The sequence below is a fragment of the Gopherus evgoodei genome, chromosome 2 (genome assembly GCF_007399415.2).
Source record: "Gopherus evgoodei ecotype Sinaloan lineage chromosome 2, rGopEvg1_v1.p, whole genome shotgun sequence".
NCBI lineage: Eukaryota > Metazoa > Chordata > Testudines > Testudinidae > Gopherus > Gopherus evgoodei.
Genome location: NC_044323.1, coordinates 71,977,759 through 72,002,838, shown reverse-complemented (window position 1 = coordinate 72,002,838; position 25,080 = coordinate 71,977,759). Strand labels below are relative to the sequence as shown.

The 25,080-nt window shown below is 41.3% G+C and overlaps 1 protein-coding gene across 3 annotated transcripts in view; it reads right to left on the bottom strand.

Moving 5' to 3' along the window:
* The window catches only part of RARB (retinoic acid receptor beta), a 678,155-nt gene that overhangs the window by 15,724 nt on the left and 637,351 nt on the right, over positions 1-25,080 (bottom strand). For all 3 annotated transcript variants that reach the window (XM_030550971.1, XM_030550972.1, XM_030550974.1), the window contains 2 exons: positions 14,225-14,385; positions 5,558-5,734 (listed from right to left, as the gene is read on the bottom strand). In XM_030550971.1, the coding sequence (XP_030406831.1) occupies positions 5,558-5,734; positions 14,225-14,385 (338 nt within the window). The remainder of the gene's footprint in view (positions 1-5,557; positions 5,735-14,224; positions 14,386-25,080) is intronic.

The window sequence follows — 25,080 nt, the reverse complement described above, 5'->3', positions numbered from 1 at the left end:
AACAGATAGAACTATGAGGTGACAGTAATCTCTCTATTATTAAGGCTGTGACCAATTTTTCAACAAACCTTTTCTCTGCTAACTTTGCCAACATTAAACCAATTTGTGTGGAATTTCTTATGTTTGTTCCCTTGCCATGGGAGAATTTTTCTGTTCATTGGTGGATAAGCAGAGAAGAAATCCAGATATGGCGACTTGTAAAATAAGAAGCAAAGTTTTCTGAATTATTTTAATTTTTAGTAGCATTTTAATCTTTACGAGTCTTGGCTTCAGATTTGGCTTAAATTATGACATTCTCAGTGAGGACAGATGCCTCTAACTGTTCTCCAAAGCTTGGCATTATTCACTACAATTTTTCTGAGTTCAAAAGAATTCCACAGCCCACACTGGATGGAGTTTATGAAGTTTATACCCATAGCCAAACTGCCAGGGTATACTGGAGTTTAAGAGTTCATAGTGGTAGTTAGTTACCATACAAAGCCCAGGAGGCCTCTGACAATTTATAAACTCTACAGGAACCCTGGGCATGACTCATGTTAGCAGGGCTGAACTAAGGCAAACTGGGACCCTAAGCATGTAAAAAAAATGTGGGTCCCTGACCTCCACAGCTCCATTCCTAGTGACACCACCGACATGTGCTGCTTGGGCACAAATCTCCACAGGGAAGTGACCACAGCAGCCCCACATGGTTTCTACTGCTCTCAGGCTAGTGATGAGGCTCCCACAGGGGCCCAACTGCTTGGTTGGTTGCTGTGGCAGGGCAACATAAAGAGCGGCAGCAGGCCAGGGAGGATGAAAATCAGAGTCTAGTTGTGGTCCCCTTCTTCCTGATCCATCCAATGCGGAGGTAGCAATGGCAGCAAGGTGATGGACTAGGAAATCCCTTTTCCCTGGTGTATCCAAAGGATAAAAGGAGGTCCCAGCCTGCCTCAAAACAAGAATCAGTGTAGGGTTAGGGAAGAGGAAGCCTCCAGCCCAAAGGAAGAGGATTAGCAACAGCAGGACAGTGCAGATTGTGAGTCTATTGCTTCTAATCTCCTCCTGCCTAGTGACCCAAGCAGAGAAGTGGCAGCATCCCCTATTCTCCAGGACAGGGTGATGGATGTATTTCCATTGTGGAGAGAGGTGGCCCCACATGGCAAAACTGTCCAGGCTAATCCTGCACTCCTGAAAGTTCCACAGAACTGAAGGGAATTTTTCCAAGGCCAAGCATCCTTCTGGCCCTGCAGTTAAAAAGCTCTGCAGGCTTCCCAGATCTTGTGTGTTCCAGTATCCATGGCTCTTGAGGCCTGCAGGGTATATATACCCTGTAGAACCAGAGAGCAACCGGACAAACACTTCTGCAGAGTTCACAAACTCTCTAGGTGCAGAGGGGCATGTGGAGTTTAGCAAATGGCAGAAACGTCAAGGAAACTTCCATATGCCCAGGCAGCACATCCTTGTCTGTTCAGAGATGGAACTGCCTGGGAAGGACTCCCTGTCTCATTACTACTGTGTGTATCCACACACATAATTATTTGCACTTACATGAGAATATACATGGCAATACTGTTCCATTTTCCCATAAAGTAAGTTTTTCAGAGGCTAGTGGCAGGAGAGTTTGAAAAACTTCACCTCAGATTGGGGAATCCAGTGCCACAAATCAGGCTCTTCCTCCCTCCCTCTTCTGGGAGGGCACACCACCATTGGTGCAGGAAAAAACACATATCCTGCTGAACTGAATGCAGAAGGAAGACTGGCGTGTTTAGGGCAGCCTGCTCCAGACAGGGGACTATCCTGGAGTCAGTCAGTCTAGCTGTACAGAGAAGAGCTAAAAATAGCCCATTCACCAGCCTGGGGAAACGTCACGCAGAAAGTGGTGAGGATATGTTTTTGATATGTTCAGTCTGTGGAAGCAGTGGGGAATCCAAGAAGTCACATAGGAAAGACAGAAAGATGTGGCAGGGAGTAAAAGACTGAATGAGACGCACAATGTCTGCACATAAATAACAACAGATTCTACAGTCCTTAATAGGGAGATGAGAGTAGAAACCCATGAGAGAGGAAGAGGGTAGTCATCAGGAGCACAAGTGAAGGGGGAAAAAAGACATGGGCCCAGGACAGACAGCTGATGGAACCCCAACCGGGAGAGGGGGATGGAGAAAGCAGAGCATCCACCAAAAGCAACTGGGAAAGAGCACCTGGGAAGGTAAGAGAAGAGCCAGGAAATATACAAACCAGAGAAGCTCCAGGAAGAGACCAAGTGGATGGTCCATATTGTCAAAAGCAGCAGCGAAGTGGAGGAATACAATGACGGAGGAGTGGCTTCTAGACGTGGCAAAGAGGAGGAGATTACATCAATCACAACACCTGAAATTCTGTTTCTTATCGGATCTTAGTCTGTGTTGAGCACCCTACAAAACTTTTATTGTTTTAGCTGACCAGATTAGCAGGTGTATTTCAAAGCTATATGTCCCTCCATTAGAATTCAGGTATATTCCAGCTGTGAAAACATGCTCTCATCCTATGTTCACATTAGACAAGTAATAAAAATGCTGTCATGAGAGGCATTGACACACCAGGCATGCGCTCCAGCTGCTGTCAGCATGCACCATTCCCTTAGACCACCACCAAGATTCATTTCCCCTGTTCACAAAACGAGGAAAGAAACAGTTGTGAATGTGTATGCGGCATGTGTGTGTGTGAGCAACACGTGTGGTGCATATTCAGTGTGTGTGCATTATGATCTCGGCAATATGCACATATAGGCACTGTGTAGTGTGTACATGTAAGTGCAAGGTTCATGCCATATGTGTGGTATGTATGCAGCATGCATATGTATGTGCCGCATTCGTGTATAGACTGTGCATTCTGTGTACTAATGTAAAACCAAATCAAGGGTTTGAAATACATCCTTATAATTACAGGAAATGGATTACTGCAGGGAAAAAACATACATTATTAATACATTGCTAAAATTACTGACATTTAACTTAAATAAAAATACGGAATTGCATTCCTATTCAGATTACACACAGCTAGCGCAGGTTTAGTTAATGTGCTGGGCATTTCACAGACATAAGATGTGCCACATGATTTTGTGGTTGTTATGGTAATTGTCTTTTTCTTCTTTTTAAGTAGCACATAACATAATCACATAAAACCTCCAAAAATGTCAAAGGAAAAAGTTACGTCTCTCCACTATATAGAAGCCTGAGCTTATTTTTGAAAATTTCAAGGTTTTTTCCCTTTATTGGTAAGTTAAGTTTTTTGCTGTATCTCACGTTGAGTTTTGTCTCTTCCCTTTTTGAGAGGAGCAGAGGAAAGATGGGCAGATAATGAGGAGGGTCGTGCTCTGATAAACATTTGAAGCATGGCTTGAAGGCTGCCATATTTCCTGTGATATGATGCATCACTTTCTCAAGAATCACTCTATGCTACGTACTTGCAGAGTTAAACATCAATCATTTTGCTATTACTAAGATAAAGACCACTTATGTTTTTGTAAAATCTACCAAATAAATTTTCACTAGTCACTTTCACCATAAGCTAGGGGTATTTGAACATTTAAGATAAAGCACCAGCTACGAAGTCTACACCTCACATTTTTTAAAAGGTTAATAACCTACAGCTAAGGAATATGTGCAACAAGTATAGCCATTAGAGAAGCACACAAAATAGAGAGAGAGTATATCCTCAAAGCTAAGCTAGCATTCAGTGCTGAGGGAGAGTTAACATTTGGATCTTAACCAATCAGAAATACCAGCTGATGAGGGAAGCATCTTAAGAGCTAAGATTCAGGGGTGAAAAATTAAGATACGTATACTCTCCCCATACTGTTCTGGCAGCAATATATTAACCATTTGCCACTTCAACTTCACAATTATAAAGCAATTCTCTACCCATAACTCAGGCAGAATACGCTTGAGACATGTTATCCTTTATAAATGACTTTATTCCTTCTGGTGTAAGAAGAACTTAGCTGGGTCTTATCACAACAGTGCTAACAACGACAGCCATGCAATTGGGAATAAATGGTTCTGCCTTGTGGAGAGACCACACATAGTAATGATGAGACAGTCCAGTATGAATGAAAGTCTATAAGCAAGGGGCCAATGAGAGGTGAATCTTGGAAACTGGAGGGAAACCTCAACTTTCTCTTTTTTATGGGCCAGAGAATAATCTCTCCCCCTCTCTCTCTGTTTCTCCCATATATCAATGCCACCTATAAGAGATCCTTAAAAACAAGAAGAAAAGGTCAAAGCAGTTAATATTCCCCTCAATATGATTTTATTTGATGTTGTGCATTTTGGGGATTCCATGATTAATTGCTTTAACTGAAAATTCTCTAGGATAAACTCCTGGCTGAGGCCAAACAAAATACATACAGTATAGGCATCCAACGGAAGGGTTTTCAGGCCCACGGAGGCATTGCATACACTTTGGGGTTTACTAAAGACAAGAATAGTTCTGCTCATCAGAAAACCAGATGAGAAGATCATTATTTTTCCCCAAACACATTTTGTTCTTGGCACAATTTCAGTTTTGTTATAAATTACTATAGTGATTAATAATAGTTCATTTGTATTTCTAGAGCACCTTTCATCTCAGCATCGCTGAGCTCTCTGCAAACTAATAATTCATCCTCACTACACTCTGTTGAAGAACATTAGGTCAGTGGTGATACCTCCATTTGCCAGATGGGGAAACTGAAGCAGAGGAAGGTTAAGTGACTTACCTGAACAGACAAAGTGAATATTGGTTGCAGAATCAGTTCTATTGGCCCAGTTCTATTGGTCCAGTTCCCTGCTCTTGAGTATACGCTCTCACATTTGATTTTAAAATTAAACTTGGCATTTTGCTAAAATTTAATGGTGTTAATTTAAAAGTACTTCTCTATAGTGAATTTTAGCACCACTAGAAGTTTTTTGTATTGACATATGGTGCATTTAAGGGTTGGCTCTGTACCTGCCTCCACCTTTAGGTGCAGTAGATTCCATCATTACAACTTGGGAAAATCTTGACCTAAAGATTTATCATCATCATTGTACTCTTTCATTACAGGCATGGCATCAAAGGTACAAGCCATCCCAAGGCTATTATATGGTGAACTGTCTTTCTAGGCATCCTCTATGTAGACCTATAAGTGTAGTGTTCATAATGAAACCTCACTTTCACATTAACAACAGGAGAGGTGGTGTGTTTTCACCACAATTTAAACACATTCAAGTAGATACACAGGGCCAAATTCTGCTCTTTATGTAGCCAGGCTAAAATCAACAGGGCCTGAGGACAGATTCCATGCTTTGAAAGGGTAACCTTTATTCTCCTTTCTCTTCTCTCATGTATCCATTACCACGTTACTGGTGACAGGTTTCTAAAAGGGTAAGCTCATCCTAAGTAATATATCTGCATGTACGCACTAATCTCTGCTCTCAGTTACACTAACTATCCCATTGATTCATGTGCACCAGAAGAACTGGCACAAAACCTGGTTCTCACTAATGACTTCTACAACACAGTGCAGTATAAAATACATCTGTAACGCAAGCATAGATTGTAAGGTACAAATACATACCAAGATGTCCAGGCAGGCTGCTTTAAGCAGAGTGATCTGGTCTGCAATGGTCAAACTTGTAAAGCCAGGCAATCGTTTTGCAAATTCCACTATTTTAATAATGCACTTTGTAGCAAGTTCACTGAATTTGTCCCAAAGCCCAAGGTCCAGTCGAACCCGATGGTCTGCGCTAGAGTTCTGGAAAGAAGAGAAGACATCATAAATCAGCAAGCTCCTGTTCAGCAAAGTGACTGATTTGCTAGTAAAATAATAACTCAGTATTTCTGCTAGAAGTGCTTTCTATTAGCATTCCAGGCATTTTCTGCAAAGTTTGCTGTTGTTATGCTGCTGTTTTTAAACTTGGATTAGTCTCCTAAAAATTCTTTGAATGTTTCTGTTACTTATGATTACAGAGGCCATCTGTACGCAGAATACAAATGCACATTAAACATTTCCAAATGCCACTATCATCATTCTTCCCTGTCATTGTATAATGAGTGCATTGAGACAGACAATTTACATTTGAACCCCTGAAAATAAAATGAACAGTGGATCTTGAATACTGGCTCATCATCTGGAAAAAGCAGCAAAATATTTTGGAACAGAGTTTCACATACTTAAGCTCTTAGAAAATTGGTTCTACTTAATTTCTCTCTCTGTGGCTCTATGAAGGTTTTATAGCTCTCTCAAAATACCATCCCTCATGAATTGAAGAGTAATTCTTTACATAATGCTACAACTCTCCTTCTGACTATGAAAGCACTATGCACAATTGTTGGAGGTAGTACATTCATTTGAGAGTACAGAGTTCAGTATTTTACAACATATTTGCCTATCAAACTTCGGGTATTATGAAGACATTCTAAAAAGACATACTCCCTCACTAGTTGTGCCTATATATAAACACACAGATGGACTTTGGATTAAGATGTCTCCTTGCAAGATCCATGATGAAGTGATGGAGTTTATGTTTTCACAATTTTAAAAGGAGGCTAATCTCTTCCCCTCCTCCCCCAAATCTGAGTTGGAGTGGAGAATCAAGTCTAACATTTACATGAATCCACACTTCTAATAGTCATCTCTATGTTTAAACGTGCTCTCTTTTTAAAAAGACAGAAACAATACCCCATTGTTTCTATTTAAAATCTATCCAGCAGAGCTATTAAAATCAGCTTGATTTTTTAATGACACAAGAGAAGACAAGACGAAATGTCTCTATAACTTTAAACATAAAGAATTCCCTTCAAAATGGACCAAAAGTATAGGTTAACAGTCACAGTACTGCCCTTTGAAATATTTCTTGCAGCTACTGAGTATGCATCCTTCAAATTTATTTTATTTCATCCTCAAGGACCTTGGTGAAATACAGTACATCAGGGGAAAAATAAGATCAAGATGTGCAGTCATTCAGGCTGTAATTACATTTAATAAGCAGTTTATCCAGTTCATAGAAAGATGGCATAAGATAGAGCTGCACAAAGCAGAGCCTAAAGCAGGAAATCACTTTACAATAGGGCATCCATCTGGAAAAAAAGACGTTGCATGAAACCAGCAAGTGTGAACAAAATCTTCATCAGTATCATATAAGGTTATTTTATCATGCTACACTTCTGGCAAAGGGAAGTTTGACGTGTCGTCTATTAAAAGTAACGCAATGCAGTCTTAACAAAATGTAAATCTAACTCCCTATTAGGCAAACTGAAGAGAAGAGGTAGTTAATAAAACACAATAATTTGGTGTTTAATTATACTAGTTGCCAGATTTATAGGTATTGGATCTAAAATTGCTAATGCATTACTTTAAAAATGCTGCAAATAGAAAGCCTTTTAACATTTTATTTGGTAATGAACACAGTGATAAGTCTCATTGAAAACAGTTATGTTTTTAGCAGCAGTCCTGCATAAAACTGATTCTACATAATCAATGTAGAGGCTGAACAATAAAACATGAGGTTAATAAAATGCCTGTTGGAAACAGAAACTGATTAGCAATGCTTGGAGATCTCCTCTATCCAGGCAGTGAAAAAACTTCAAACATGAGGAGTTTTGCAGAAGCATGTTTTTTGTTTTTTCCAAGAGCAGTCCATGCATAAGTTTAAGGACTGTGCTTCCTATAATCCCATACTAGTGCACATATGGTAGAACAATACTTAATGCTCACTAGTGACATCTTTATTAGTGGCAAAGTCCAACCATGCTATGAAATCCAATTAGTCATTTTTGCCCCATAAATTGATCCCATTTTTTTCAATTATTTTTATTCTCCATTGCAATCCACTCTATCTCCACATAACAATATATTCAGGAAAATATGCACCTCGTACTGGAATCCCTACTGTCTTTAAAAGCCACTTTACAAATGGAACAAGGCTCATAAGTACCACTATGGTTTAATCAAGGATACTGGCTATCCTTCCTTAGCACAATCAGCAATGCTCTAATTCTAATACAACTGTGGTGATCAAGGAATTCAGTACATACCTTTGCTGAATGCCAGTGTCATGATATATTAATATATGATCTCTGTAACAGCACAGAACAGTAGTAATGTAACTTTAAAGTAGAACAGCTACAAAGAACAAAATACCTGAAGGATGCCTATTTGTACGCTCTCGGCTAGCAAAGCGCTGTTTGGGACAACCCGAAGCAGGGTCCACAGAGTATTTTCTGTTTAATTTTCCCTCTATCTTGAGGCTGGATGTAACACAGCTGTAGACTTACAAATAATATCAGTCTCAAGGGATAAGAAGCATAGTTACACTCAATTATATTATAAAGTATGACATCTCTAGAGAAATTACACTACTAAGGCACGTTCTCTTAGCTGGACGACAGTAATAAAACAGATCTATTTATGATGGATTTTTGAAATCCATTATCTTTAAACAGCTTGCTGGTTCTCATCATTACAAGAGCTATACTTGCCCAGTGAATGTACCTGTTAATTCAAATGACCTGGGGAATTTAATATGAAAGAATTATTCTTCAATTATTGTAAGTAGACTCTTTTTTCTTCTTGTTGTAATTGTTAGCAATGGGGACACCTTATAGAAGGGATGAATATAAAATTTTATAAAACTTATTTTTCACAAAACACAAACTATTTTTAAAAGGGGAAAATATATTTCTTCAGGACAGAACACCTAGAATAAAAAGTCTTGGGTTCCTAAATAAACTGCTCCTTGCAGAGTTCAAGAATAAATAAGAATATTATAATCATAGAACCACAGAATATCAGGGTTGGAAGGGACCTCAGGAGGTCATCTAGTCCAACTCTGCTCAAAGCAGGATCCATACCCAACTAAATCATCCCAGCCAGGGCTTTGTCAAGCTTTACCTTAAAAACCTCTAAGGAAGGAGATTCCACCACCTCCCTAGGTAATGCTTTCCAGTGCTTCACCACCCTCCTCGTGAAAAAGGTTTTCCTAATATCCAACCTAAACCTCCCCCACTGCAACTTGAGACCATTGCTTCTTGTTCTGTCATCTGGTACCACTGAGAACAGTCTAGACCCATCTTCTTTGGAACCCCCTTTTTGGTAGTTGAAAGCAGCTATCAAATCCCCCCTCATTCTTCTCTTCTGCAGATTAAACAATCCCAGTTCCTTCAGCCTCTCCTATAAGTCATGTGCTCCAGCCCCCGAATCATTTTTTAGAGGGGCAGCCGTGTTAGCCTGGATCTGTAAAAGCAGCAAAGAATCCTGTGGCACCTTATAAACTAACAGACGTTTTGGAGCATGAGCTTTTGTGGGTGAATACCCACTTCGTCAGATATTCTGTGATTCTTCGTCTGATGAAGTGGGTATTCACCCACGAAAGCTCATGTTCCAAAACATCTGTTAGTCTATAAGGTGCCACAGGATTCTTTGCTGCTTTTACTAATCATTTTTGTTGCCCTCCGCTGGACTCTTTCCAATTTTTACACATCCTTCTTATAGTGTGGGGCCCAAAACTGGACACAGTACTCCAGATGTGGCCTCATCAATGTCGAATAGAGGGGAATGATCACATCCCTCAATCTGCTGGTATATAGTCTGATACTTGCACTCCAAATGCGTAGATAGATTTCCTAGGGTTGCATCTCTCTGCAGTGCTTTTTTGGTCTTAGCCATTTTGCCACTCTGTCATCTGCTGTAACAGATTCTAGAGCCTTTTGCTCTTGTTTAAAACAAAAAATACCAAAATCGGTGTCAAACGCAGTGATATTAAACATGTAAAAAAATCCTACCAATGGAGCAGAGTTTCCTCTTTCAAAAGGTCCAGGCCAGTAAGCTCACGAGGTCTGAGCAGTTCTACACTTTTTGATATGTTTATTAAACATCTCTAGGGGTTGTTGTTGTTTTCTTAAATTGTGAAGCAGTTTACAGAACCAATCCACACACTGCACATGATAGCAAAACGGTCTTTCACACAATGTCTAGATTCACTGTTCTACTAAATGATAAATAAGGACCCCAATAAAAGAATGACTAGGTAATCGTCTGGCTGCAATATATTGTTACCATCAGTAAAGTGGAACAAAAAACGTTATGCACCACTAGCTTTCTTTGGCCTCATAATTTTTTGAATTATGGTTTATTTCTAAATACTTGGCACTTCTCTGATTTCCATATTTCAATTTCATGTGCCTCATAAAGGACAGCTTATTGTATTACCAAACCCTGCAAATTGATTAATCAACATGGCATGAGCATCTGACATATTCTAACAAATCCACGACTCTTCTGTTTCTCCCTTTCATCCAAATTAGGTAAGAATTTTTTAATCTTTGGCATTAGAAAACTACTAAGCTAAAGAAGTGAGATTGAATTTTGTTCGGAACAGTGAGGTTTGTGATGATTCTGATCCCCAAGTTCTATAATCAGGGGCAAGCAGCTGTGAAAGCCCAAACCCAGTGCTTATGGGTCTAACTGTTAAGATATAGGAAGGGGCAAGACATAGTAATAATGACTTCATAAAACAGATTCCCATCTAAAACGCTAAGCTGATAACCAGAGCGTAGTCAGATCAGTGATTTCAACAGTCTACAATTCAGATACAGGGGTGAAGCTGTCTGTGAACCTGAAGACAGTAGTGATATTAAACCAGTTTTTATGTATCTATGGCTTAGAGACTGAACTTTTTCTGAAGTTGCAGGGTCATAAGATCCTGGTTAAGCCAAAACAGCCCTCCTGAGGTGGCGGAGGGGAGTGTTAATGAACAAGACTCTTATTCAACCCAAGCACCATAAACTAGCAGAGTTGCTAGCCGCATTCTCTTCATTCAGTCCAGTGTTAGACTTGTTGGGGCCCAGGGCAGGAAGCCGCAGCCCAAGTCCTGTCTCGGGGCTGAAGCCGACACCAGGTGGCAGGGCTCGGGTTCGGGCTTGTGCTGTCTGCCCTGGGCCCCAGCAAGTCTAACGCTGGCCTGGCCGAAGCCCGAGCAACTTAGCTTTTTTTGCGGGGCCCCCTGTGGTGTGGGGTGTTCTGTAATTTTTGTTGTCAAAAGGGGTCACAGTACAATGATTTTTGAGAATCACGGCGCTAAACAGTCAGTGAATGCCATAAGCATTACAAAACCAGGCAAACAGGGGTTTCTCCTATGCCTCCAGAGTTCTCTGTTCTGACTCCACATCAGCAACCACTTGCCTCAGCTCCCATGGGGAATGATCAGATCAAGTCTTTAAGTCAAACTAGGTTCAGCTTCATTGGGTTACTCAGCTCAGGAAGGCACTCCCTAGGGTGACCAGATGGCAAATGTGAAAAACTGGGAGGGGGATGGGGGGGTAATAGGAACCTATATAAGAAAAAGACCCAAAAATTGGGACTGTCCCTATAATATAGAGACATCTGGTCATCCTAGCACTCCCAGCTAGGCTCTGAACTTCCTGCTGGCACTCAACCCCACTATCTGACTGAGTGGCGCCTCATGCTAGGGGACACCACTGGGGTGGGATGCAGTAGCAGCCGCATTACAGGCAGCACTGAATGAGCAATGTTCTCAGATACGACACCTATATTTATATTGTTCCAAAAACTAAAAAATAATTATAATTATACCTTAGCGACCAACTTACAATGCAAAAATATAGCGGCCCCTGTTTATGTTTTGATAACATATTAGCCACACAAAATACCAATACAATAGAGCTACTGTATGATCCTAACATAAAGCTAACACAATAACATATTCATATCAGTTGGACACAGTTTGTTTGCCACACAGTCTCTGAGCATAAAACTCTGGAATGCATTCCTGTCTGAGGACATACATTCCAGCTGTGGACATATGATCAGCTCTGACATGGACAAAAAGTGGTTTCCCCTAAGCCCAGAAATGTTTTCCACACTTATTTTTCAGAAATGGCCTTATGTTTACTGAACGGTACGTCTATTTATATGCCATTTCATTTAAGATGAGTTGTCTCAACGTTTTGGTTTTTTTGGGGTAGGAACCTAACACAGGAGATTCACTGAAAAGCCTCCCCACAAATCCCACAATCTTGATGCCTTAAGTTAAGAACTTTCAATTATGTCACCAGCTGGCTGTTATCAAGTTTACAGCCCAGCACAGCGCAAGGGTCCCAGGAGAGTTGGACATGCTTGGCCACTTCAGTAATTCCTGTTATTTAACGGCATGCCTGCACTGATTGTTTTGACTAAGTCTATCACGAGCAGGAGTAAGGAGATACTGCCAGAGAAGCACGTAGCAGTATAAGCTTTTTTCAGGGCAAACAATTTTATGCGGTGCTCAAAATCAAAATGTGTAAAAGGTTTGTGAAAATATTACATTTTTCTTCTTTTTCAACCCTGTGCATTTGAGATCACAATATTTACACTTGCTTTCTTGCAATTTAATTTTGAGATCTTATAAACAGGGATCTAAGAGCTTTAACCTGACTTCCCCTACATCTAGTTAAAAAAAATAAAAAGAGAATACTGCACATAGTATGCCAGTCAACACCAATTTTCCTTGATTAAGGTTTGAATAATTGAAAAATTTCCAGTCTTCTCATGCAGGACAGAGCTTCTCATGCACAGACCCAGGGTGAATCCCTCAATCTTGGCTGCACAACACAAGTAACACAACATCTATCTTGCCCCTTTGTCCATTTAAGTTGTTTCTGCTGTCATGGCCAAACAAACGAGAATGCACGCTCAGTCTTACACAGTGCCTGCTGCAGGGTATTTTGCACCTTCCTCAAACATCTGGTACTTGCCACTGTTAGTGACAAATGGATTAGACAGAGCACAGGTCAGTTCCAGTATAGAAATTCCTATGTTCCTATGACTTTCACGGTGACTTTATGCATATTGAGCATATCTTTAACTACTGCATTTGAAAAGCGTGACGTGTTTCTTCTGTATATGCTGCAATCTCTTATCCATTTTCCAACACACACTACATATAAATGTACACAGGAAAATTCTGAGGGATGAAATCTACCTCTTAACCTTTCTACATAGAATTGCACATACAGTATAAACTATTTGGGGGTGGTAGCCTAAATTATAAACTGGCATTTTGGAATTTGCTTTATTTATGAATTAAAATGGAAAACACAACATCTGCATTCCTCCTGGTCCCAACAGCTAATCCCCATCAGTTTTGGGACTGGGATTAGGCAAAATTTGTAGCTATAATCCAGTAACGTTTAAAAGCACCTCACTCATGAGGTTCTTCTGGAGCTCAAACATGGTTTGCAGCCTTGTGAAGGAACAATTAAGACACTTCTCGCAAAAACATATACATGTGCTTAACTTTACGCATGCAAGTAGTCCCATGGACTATACATCCATTTATTTGCTAGGTCAATACTTTGATCTTTCCATCTTTTAAATTAAGATTGGATATGTTTTCTAAAAAAAGAGATCTCTTACCTCAGAGGTGGGCAAACTATGGCCCGCAGGCCAACCTGGCCCATGGGACCCTCCTGCCCAGCCCCTGAGTTCCTGGTCTGGGAGGCTAGCCCCCAGGCCCTCCCCTGTTGTTCCCCCTCCCCCACAGCCTCAGTCCCGGAGGCCGTCCCGGGGGGGGTCAGATAAGGGGCAGGGGCCAGTCCACACCTGGCTCTTTGGGGAAGCACAGCCTCCCCTAACCAGCCCTCCATACAATTTCGGAAACCCAACGTGGCCCTCAGCACCAAAAGTTTGCCCACTCCTGCCTTATCTTGTACAGTAACTGGAGTTCTTTGAGATGCATATCCCACATCAGGATGGGCGCTTGCCTGCGCACTCTTGATCGTAGATTTTATTTGCAGTGTCCATGAGCCCTAGATAACCTCGTGCTCTGTTGTGAGGGTATATTATGAGAGCAGACCCACGGGTGCTTCATTTCCTTCTCAACCACGAAAGTCCAGCAAGAAGACTTTGAGGCACAGGGGAAGGAGGTTGGGTAGTAGAGAATCCCTAGGAACACACATCTCAAAGAACTCCAGTTACTGTACAAAGTAAGTAACTTCTCCTTCTTCTTCAAGTAGCGTCCATATGGGTGCTCCATCTCAGGGGATTCCCAAGCAGTACCTCAACTATGGCTTCAGTACAGACCATAGAACAGCATCACCGAAAGCCATGTCAGCTCTGGAAGCAGGCACGAGATTCTAGAAATTGATCTACTTTAGTATAATTTTTAGAAAATGTCTAACATATCCATTCCCACACTACCGTCACCTGTGTACCTTTCCGAGTGTGTTCTCTACAAACAGCACTTACCGTAGTGTATTTCCCCAGCTGGCAGAGAGAGGGGAAGGTTTCCTGATGAGCTTTTCGAATTTTCTCAGTGAGATCATCCAACTCTGCAGTCATTTCATAGTTTTCAGTAAACTCTTGCTTTGAAGGCTCTTTCTTCTTTTTGTTCCTGTCATTTCTGACAGCTAGAGACAAGAAAGGAGGAAGGTCAGGTATGCTTAATGAGACGACTTCATAGTGCTTTCACAGCTCTTCTTCAAAGTATTGCCACAGATTTTTTTTTAAACTTCAAACACTGAAGTTAATTTGGATAGAAAATGTTGCATAAGTGTAGAAGAAAAGTATTTTTGTTTATTAAAATGCTATCAAGAAAAAGTACATTAAGATGGGCAAATGCACCAATTTCTCATGTACACATACAGAAAGTAACTTTCCATAGCGAGCTTGAGACCTTCTGGCAATATGTCATTTACAAATAACATATTTTAAATGTCTACAGTGTCTGCCCCGTGAGGAGCTCCACAACTTTACCCACATTGATGAAATGTCTCACAATAGCTTTGTGAGCAAGAGTTAATAACCTGTATTATTATTATAGATTAGGAAATTAATGCACTGAGAGTTGATGTAATTTGCTCAAAGTAACAAAGTCAGTGGCAGAGCTGGGAACACAACCCACGTCTCCTGGTTCCATGTCGTGTATTTTAGCCCTAAAACCATCCCTTCCTTACAGGAATCTTTCTCTCAAAATAGTACTAGTCAAAAGATATATCTTTTATGAATCCATTGTTTTACAAACAGTATAAACATAACTCTGTAAAAGCATGTAGACAATGGGCAAATTTCTGGTATGGCAGGCATTTCGAAATCAATATTAAAATTCCAATTTAAAAAAATCCTTATGGATTCCAAGGCCAGAAGGGACTATTGTGATGATCTAGTCTGACCTCCTATGTAATACAGGCCACAGAACTATGCCAAAATAATTCCTAGGGCAGATCTTTTAGAAACATTCAATCTTGATTTAAAAATTGTCAGTGAAGGAGAATCCATCATGAGTCATGACCCCTGATAAATTGTTCCAATGGTTAATTATTCTCACTTTTAAAAATTTACACCGTATTACCAGTCTGAATTTGTCTGGCTTCTACTTCCAGCCATTGGATCATGTACCTTTCTCTGCTACACTGACGAGCCCATTATTAAATACTTGTTCTCAATGTAGGTTTTTATAAACTACAATCAAGTCACCCCATAATCTTCTCTTTGTTAAGCTAAATAGATGGAGCTCCTTGAGTCTATCACTATGAGGCATGTTTTCTAAGTCTTTAATCGTTCTTGTGGCTCTTCTCTGAACTCTCTTCACTTCATCAACATCCCTCTTGAATTGTGGGCACCAGAACTGGACACAATATTCCAGCAGTGGTCGCACCAGTGCCAAAAGAGAGACAAAATAATCTTTTTACTTTTACTCGACATTTCCTGTTTATACATCCCAGAATTTGGCCACAGCATCCCAATGGGAGCTGACATTCAAATAATTATCCACCACAACCCCCAAATCTTTTGCAGAGTCACTGCTTCTCAGGATAGAGTCCCTCATTCTGTAAGTATGGCCTACATTCTTTTTTCATATTATGTATACATTTACATGTTGTCATATTAAAATACATATTTTCTGAAAGAGCCCAATTTACCAAGCGATCCAGATCATTCTGAATCAGTGACCTGTCTTCTTTATTATCTACCTCTCCCTCAATTTTTTTTTTTTGTCATCTGCAAACTTTATCAGTGCTGATTTTATGTTTTTTTTCCAGGTCATTAATTAAAAAGTTAAATAGCATAGGGTCAAGAACCAGTCCCTGCATGACGCCACTGAAAACACACCCACTCAATGACAATTCCACATTTACAGTTAAATTTTGAGACCTATCAGTTAACCCGTTTTTAGTCTATTTAATGTGCACCATGCTAACTTTATATCGTTCTAGTTATTTAATCAAAATGTCACGTGGTACCAAGTCAAACACCTTACAGAAGTCTATTACGTCAACACTGTCACACCTTTATCAACTAAACTTGCAATCTCCTCAAAAAGAGATATCACGTTAATTTGACAGGCTCTCTTTTCCATTAACCCATGCTGATTTGCATTAATTACATTACCCTCTTGGTTAATCAAGTCCCACGTCAGCTGCTCCATTATTTTGCTCAGGATCAATGCCAGGCTGACAGGTCTATAATTACCCTGGCCCTCCCATTTACCCTTTTTAAAAATGTGCACAACATTAGCTTTCCACCAGTCTTCTAGAACTTCCCCAGTGCTCCAGAACTTATTGAAAATCAACATTAATGGTTCACCAAGCTCCTCAGCCAGATGGAGGATTCTAATGAGAAATAAAAATAAAGCTCTCCCAAACAGGCACACATACATGCTAACAGCAATACTAATACACGACCTTATTCAGCTTCCCCTATTTTGCATAATATAGTCATGTTGGGAGTAGCAATTAAATGATATGTGTCCGTTCATGAATGCACAGAGGCCCTGTATCAGGCCAGGGAGCGTACATAGAAAACATGTGAGCCATAATGTACCTCAGTGGCTCTTATCACTGAGGTTCTGAAGTGTGGCATTTCCCAAAACACAGAGAAGGGGCCAAGAGAGGATATGCAACTTCTGCCCCATGCTCTCACTGGTTGCTGTGGGTTTTGTTTAGTTCAATAGTTGATATAGTTCCGTATTATTCCAAATTCTTGCGTGTTAAAATGATCACAATTCTAAAGGCAACACATGTTTATTCGTGTGTAGAAATGACAGAATAGGTCTTGTAGGAGAGTGGCACTATATATGAAAGGAAGCATAGAGTCAAATATAATAAAGATCTTAAATGAATCAAATTGTACCAGAGAATCTCTACATACAGTAATTCCATGCTTGAAGAAGAAGAATATAGCAGTAGGGATATACTACCAACCATCTGACCAGGATGGTGACTGTGAAATGCTCCAGGAGATTAGAGAGGCTATAAAAATAGAATACTCAATAATAAGGGGGATTTCAACTATCCCCATATTGACTGAGTACATGTCACTTCAGAATAGGATGAAGAAATGAAGTTTATTGACACCATAAAAGACTGCTTCTTGGAGCAGCTACTCCTGGAACCCACAAGAGGAGAGGCGATTCTTGATTTAGTCCAAGGTGGAGCACAGGATCTGGTTCAAGAGTGACTACAGCTGAATCGCTTGGTAAGAGTGACCATAATATAATTTAACATTCCTGTAAGGGGGAAAACACCAAAGAAACTCACCACAGTAGCATTTAACTTCAGAAAGGGGAACTACATAAAAATGAAGAAGCTAGTTAAACAGAAATTAAAAGGTAAAGTCACAAAAGTGAAATGCCTTCAAACTGCCTGGAAACTTTTTAAAAACACCATAATAGAGGTTCAAATTAAATGAATACCCCTAACACAAAAACAAAGTCAGACAACCAAAAAAGTGCCACCACACTTAAAAACTCTTGTCCTGTCCAAATAAAAGGCCAAGGCTCTCCTTACATCAAGCATATGGAAGATGGCTTCCCTATTATCCTGGTGAGGCTTAGAATAAAAGGTTGGAAGGTGAATGAGTTGGTTCACGTGAAATACAGAACTCACATTGGGGGTGAACTTTGGATGTGGTCTAAGAGTGACTGTGTTAGGGAAGAATACAGAACAGGGTATGTGCCATCAGGGCTGCTATCTCCCCTACCTTTCCTGCTGAGGTAACGGTCATCAGGAATGCCGTCTTCATGGAAAGGTGAGTTAAAGAGCAGTGGCCATGGGTTCAAAGGGCGGTCTAGTCAGTTCTTTTAATACTAGATTGAGGTCCCATTGTGGAGTAGGAAGCTTGGGTTGGGGGAAGAGGTTCACTATGCCTTTGAGAAACCTCTTGGTAATCGGGTTGAAAAAAACTGATGCCTCCTTGGCTCAATAAGCCATGCTAGAGGTACAAAAAGCATGGTGTCTGTGTGCTAGCCAAGGGTCCCAGTAGGCCATTCAAAGGGTGTGAAGGGACCTAATGGTACCATGGTTGTCCATACCAGGGAAGCTGGGAATCAGAGGGATGATATGGCTGAGCTCCATATTAGAATTGGGCACCATAGGGTGGGTGAGAAGAGCGGCAGAAGACCACTTCCTCTTACATACTATCTGATTAATTGGACAAAAATGGGGTGCATGGCATGATGTTGCCAGCAAGTCTGGAGCGCCAGGCTCACCCCAGTACTGAGCAGAGGCAAATCTGGTGCATCAGATATCAAAGGGTCTACTGCGTACCGAAAGTCCAGCAGTGCCAAAGCCATCAGTACCGGTGGTGGTTGTCCACACTGAGATGTCTGCACCGAAGGAGTGGGTGATGTGGACCTGATACTGTAGTCCACCGGTGCCTGGTACACCAAAGACAGGTATCCAAAGAAGCCATCCTCAGGGTGGATTCCCTAGATTTCGCATGCCCAGTCGGTACCGATGATTCTTTGCCTGTGCCCACTGGGTCCTTAAACAGCCCAACATGCTCCATCAGGGCAGTACGGCACGAGACCTTGGTACCAGACTTAGATGGCTTCAGCGCCATCGGTACCAAGATACCGAGTGAATCGGAGATTGTTTTTTGCTTGGTTGGGGCTCGCTTTGGGGACTCATGGCCTTTTCTTAGAGGCCTTGTGTGAGTGGCTCGTGGGTGTACTTCTTGGTCTCACCTCCCTTAGAAATAGAAGGTTGCAGTGAGCATTCCTGCCATGTGGGGTCTTGGTGTAGCTGAGGGTGGTTGAAAGGCCACCTCCATTAGGAGAAGCTTGACTCCCACAACTCTCTATTCTTTCTGGATCTGGGCTTCACAGTTGTTGGCACAAACCATACTTCTGCGGTATGTGGTTCTCTCTAAGACAGCAGACACACTGCGAGGGATAAATTCCTTACAACTGAGATACTTCTTGAAGCCTGGTTAAATTGACATAACCTGTCCAGAGGGGTCCCAGATGGGGGGAGGGAGGGAGGGAGAGAGTGGAAGAAAAATGAAGTCTTAAATAAAGTTTGAGTTTTGTTTGTGTTTTTTTCTCCAAAAAGGTAGCTAAAATTAACAAATCTGAAGATATTAATGATCCACTAACAGACAGCTAAAGCTCCATTTCTAGTCAAGGCAGTTGAGCAGGAACTGAGGAGAGTCAGCCTCGTGGCAAAGCATTGGAAGGGGACAATGCATGCGCAGACCAAATAGACACTGCTACCAAAATTCTCCAATTAGCAGCGCAGGGATACAGACATCTACAGTGGAGCAACTGTAGGGACCCAACTCAAAGAAGAATGCAAAGTAATACTCATTAGAAAACATAATCCCAACTGCACATACAAAATGATGGGGTCTAAATTGGCTACTACCACTCAAGAAAGAGATCCTGGAGTCATTGTGGATAGTTCTCTGAAAACATCCGCTCAATGTACAGAGGCAATCAAAAGCGCTAACAGAATGTTAGGAACCATTGGGAAAGGGATAGATAAGACAAAAATATCATACTGTCTCTAAATAAATCCATAATACACTCCATCTTGAATTCTACGTGCAGTGCTGGTCATCTCATCTTTAAAAAGATATGTTAGAATTGGGAAAGGTACAGAGAAGGGCAACAAAAATGATTAGGGAAAAGAACAGCTTTTCAGACTGGAAAAGAGACCGCTAAGGGGGGATATGATAGAGGTCTATAAAATCTTGACTGGTGTGGAGAAAGTAAAGAAGGAAGTGTTATTTACTCCTTTTCATAACACAAGAACAAGAGGTGACCTAATTAAATTAATAGGCAGCAGGTTTAAAACAAACAAAAAGGAAGTATTTCTTCACATAATGAACAGTCAAGCTTTGGAACTTGTTGCCAGGGGATGTTGTAAAGGCCAAAACTATTACAGCATTCAAAAAAGAACTAGATAAGTTAATGGAGAATACGTCCAACAATGGCTATTAGCCAAGATGGTCAGGGATGCAACCCCATGCTCTGAGTGTCCCTAGCTTCTGACTGCCAGAAGCCAGGAGTAGATGACAGAGGATGGATCACTTGATGATTGCCTGTTCTGTTCATTCCCTCTGAAGCATCTGGCATTGGCCACTGTTGGAAGACAGGATAGTGGGTTAGATGGACCATTGGTTTAACCCAATATGGCCATTATTATGTTCATGTATAGTGAAGTATTTGTGAAAGGGAAGCTTTAAGCTTGAAAAGAAAATGCCATTCCCTCTAGCTAATAGCATTGGATTTTAATTTTATGAACAGCTTTGTTTTCAGTGACCAACCAAATTTACAACTAAGCATAGAAGAAATGTAATGGAGAAATTATCTTCAATGTTGTATGTTACATTTCACTGATTTTAGATAATGCAGTAAAGAAAGAGAAGAATTATATTCTTCCTTCTGAATCACCTTGTATGGAGTGGTAGCAAAATCCACATTAATATAAAATCCCCAAAACCAAACCAAACCAAAAAACAAATAAAACCACCTTTGTTAAGGTGAACTTTGAACGCAGTAAATCAAATATGCCTTTAAAAAGAACCCCCACACACCCGAGGAATTCAGGAGCGAGGGTTGCATTAAAAAAAAATAAATTAAAAAAAACAAACAAAAAACCACCAACAAAATTTGAAAATTCATAGGTACCTTCACTAAACTTCTGCTCTAAACTGATGCCAGCCTCCTATCTTTCTTTCCTTGCTGGTTTAGTACTGAAAATGTGCATCACAGAACATCAACTGTATAACTGGTTTCCTATAAACTTGTGTCTCATAAGAAAAAGTGCTGGATGCCTCATCACCACACAGAAATTTGCTCTTCTCAAACAGTGGGTCGGGACCCCAAAGTGGGTCATGACTCCATTTTAATGAGGTTGCCAGGGCTGGCTTAGACTTGCTAGGGCCCAGGGCCAAAGACAAAGCCTGAGCCCCACCACCCAAGGCCGAAGCCTGAAGGTTTCAGCAGGGGTCGGCAACGTGTCCGTATATGGACACAAGTGTCCGTGGTAAAAATGTTGAGGTCCATGGTAATTTTTCAGGAAATGTTGAATGACTGAATGACATAACCCCGCCGCCCAATGTCTGTCACTAAGTACTGTAATTTTGTCAAGTGTCTGTTGCGCAACATAGTGGTGCCGACCCCTGGGTGTTGGGACTCAGGTTACAGGCCCCCTGCCTGGGGCTGAAGCCCTTGGGCTTCAGCTTTGCCCCCTCTCCTTCCTGGTGAGCAGGGCTCGGTCGGGCTCAGACTTCAGTGCTCCGTCCTGAGGTCCTGTAGTGATTTTTATTATCAGAAAGGGGTTGTTGTGAAATAAAGTTTGAGAACCTCTGTTGTAGTTCTTGTGGTCACTGGAGAGATGAACCTTTTTGGAAGAATGGATACATACAGTAGTTTGATTTTCTCAGGGTGTCACTAGTAAGGCCAAACTAAGGCCAGTATAACTTAAAGTGTGGAGAAAAGGAGTAACAAACAAACAAACAATCAGATAAATAAAAATAAATCTGGCTTGTAACAGAAAATGAGTTGCAAACTTAACTGTGGAACAGCTGTCACTCCATAATGACATAACACATTCATTTGTAAGGCATTTTTTACTATAACCAACGTAGCAGCAAGATGCACTGAGGTCCACACTAAGAGCTTGACCATGTTCCAGCAAAGCACTTAAGCAGAAGCTTAGCTTTAAAGGATCTCATTAACTCCAGTGGAACTGCTTGCATGCTTAAAGTCAAGCACATACATAAGAGCTTTTTGGGATCAGGGTTAGAGTGCTCAGCACCTCGGAGAGCTGAGCCATGGCTTGGACTGCCATGATTGTCAGATTCTACCTTGATGCCAGTCTAAGAAAGATCATCGTGAAGCCGAGAAGAAGCGGCAGGGAAGGTAAAGTAGCAGCCCTGCTTGTAAAGGCTGTCTGTTCCCCCACCCTCCCTTTTTGCAAATAACATCCTATGGCCAAAAAATATGATTTGTTTATTGGATCTTAGGACAGAATTTAAGAACATTCTTAGAAGCTGAATAAACGTTCAGGACCTACCTTTACATCACGACTGCTTTCAAACTTACTGCATGCCAGAAGTAAATTTTAATCATTGCAGCACTTAGAGCTAAAAGGGCTGCTTAGAAAATTATGTAAACTCCCACACAGTTGCAAAGAGCAATAAACCTTTTGTAATAAAGTCCCATTTACTTATAGTTCCCTGAGCTGATTGACAAATTTGCTAAACATACGGCCTCAGCAACTACTTAGCTCAATAGCTTTGAACTGCTTGGAGAACACAAACACATTATTTAAGCTGTCTTAGGAACTGCTGCCAAGATCTTGCAGATACAAGGAGATGATTCACACGGGAATCACTTTACTGCTCCTTTGCTACTACTGTACAGCTCTTGCAGCTCCAACTCTTTGTTCAGTTTACACATAGTTGTCAATCTTCTGAAGGCCTCTTAGCAGGGCACTACCTGGTCTAGACCACATCACCAAATAGATCCTTTTTTGTCTTGTTTCTTTCCTAGCCTCTAGTGATCCTACGGATGAAACTGGAGGTGCTGGTGGTGGTGGGGAATTAAATTGGCTTCATTCACTCCAGTTCCTTTGATTTAATTTTTGGTGACTTAAACCCTCCCATCCCACTGCACTTAAATCAGATATTCTATCCCTACTGTCCACCTTTGTCTCAACTAGGGCTAAACAAGTCAAACCAGATCCAGTGGCGAGTCCACATTCCACATAAGATAACAACATAAAACGCTGCAACGTAGCGCCTGATTTCTGAAATGGTACAGGCTTTCAATACTACAAAGCACTGCATGTGTTCAACTACATCTGTAATTCAGTGCAAAAGTTGAAGGTAAGGCACGGTCACGTTTAAAGGTATTAAACACACACACACAAATCAGTCAATTCAAAAGACATAGTCACTGTGGAAACACTAACTGTCACACTGTGCACGTGTAGGATTTTGGATTACAGCCTGTGCTGTATTTTCAGTCTTACCTTTCGATATCTTGCTATCTACATGTATATGATCACATTAATCCCTGGTGTAACTCCACTGACACTAATAAAGTTACACTAGCTATGAATCTTGCCTATAATCTTTAATGTGTCCGAGTTAAAGTTATTGTAGGAAATCTCAATTCAATTTTTTTTGTGTGCACTAAATTCTGAGAACTCAGTAGCTGCATTATTTAAGTTAGTTTAGTTTATTGTTTGCGTGCATGTAAAATTGCTGCACGCTACTTTGGCAGTCCCCCAGTAACTAACCCAAACAGTTCTGCAGGCAATGACTAATCTGCCTTGCCTGTTTACCTGCCTGCCCTCCACTGCTCTGGTGTCAAGATGACCAGGTGTCCTCTCCCCAATTTAAAAACAGGCACGGGGTCATAATTTGCCCCTGGATTAAAGTATATCAGTGTTGCTTTACTGTTACTCCAGAAGTCCTACATGCCTTGAGCGACTGCTTGGAGCCATGCTGAGACCCTGGATCTCATTTCCACCTGGGAGAAGCATCAGTACAGGAAGCTCTTGTGGCCAGCCCATGGAATAAAGAACTTTTTGGAAACACTGCTAGGCAGATGTCCATGAGAGGCCACAATTGGGATAATGAACCATTCAGGATAAAGAACAAACAGCTCAGGACTTGCATTCAAGTCACGGATGCCAGGAAAAAGTCTGGGAGTGGAAATGTTATCTCGCCGTTTTTTGAGGAGCTGGAGTAGATTTTGATCAATTACATGACCACTCAATCCAGGACGGTTGTGGACCCTGATGCCTGCTCTCTCTCCCCCACTCCCATGAACAAACAGCAAGACTTATCAGAGGATGAACGTGAGGAGGCCAGTGAAGAGCTGTGCCCAGAAAACCAGGATCTCTTTGGGACTCAGGACTCTGATGACGGCCATGTACAGGATGAGCCCGATTCCTGCTGAGCAGCAACCAACCCCAATTCCCAACCAGAAACCCAGGCTGGGATTGAGGCAACAGATCTACTCCAGGGATCCTTGGCATGTATGGATCTACCTTTACAATATATTGTTATTACTTGGCTATACTGCTCTGTGCTAGCTTCTGTTCTGGATGCCCCATGGCCACAGCCATTTTAGGGTGGTGTGAGCTAGCAACTTTTATGAGTCTCAAACAACTGGCCTCCAAGTCTCCCTTACTCTGCCCCCATTGTCTGTTTGGCCCCCTCACACACATTTTCAAAATGGCAGCTGCTTTGGCAGTGCAGTTGGCTTATGTCATGCTAAAACCCCAACTACTGACCCTTTTCAAGCCCATAGCATGGAGGACATACGCCCCTCTACCTATTTTCCTGCCCCTGCCCCGCATCTTCTCTACCCAGCTAACTCCACTGCCAAAAACCAAACCAAAACCCGTTTTGCCAGCTCAAAATGGTGGTTGACAGCATAGCCAGGAGAGGCTGATCAGGCATGCAACCATCTCAATAGAGCATGAGCTGGCCCAGACTAGACCTTCAGGAAGCAGTTCAAATCTTTGCAACCAAGAAGACACGGAAAGCACCACTTATTATTCAAACAGATAAAAAGGCCAGTGTCACAATGCAGACAAGAAAAGTTAACTTTCAAATGTGTGAACAGCAAATGTAAATGTTACTTAAAATTTCTGAACAAGGCATTTTAAGTTGTTAGTTCTTCTTTATTGGGGAAGGAGAGGGGTATTACAGGAAGAAGGCAGAATTGAGACCTTTCAAAATTTTGGCCCAAGCAAGGGGACATGGAGATGTCATTTGAACTCCCTGCCTCAGGTGTCAAAATGTTGTGGGCCAGCCCTGTTTCAGTACTTACCTATAGGCATTCAAACTGGGAAAAAAAG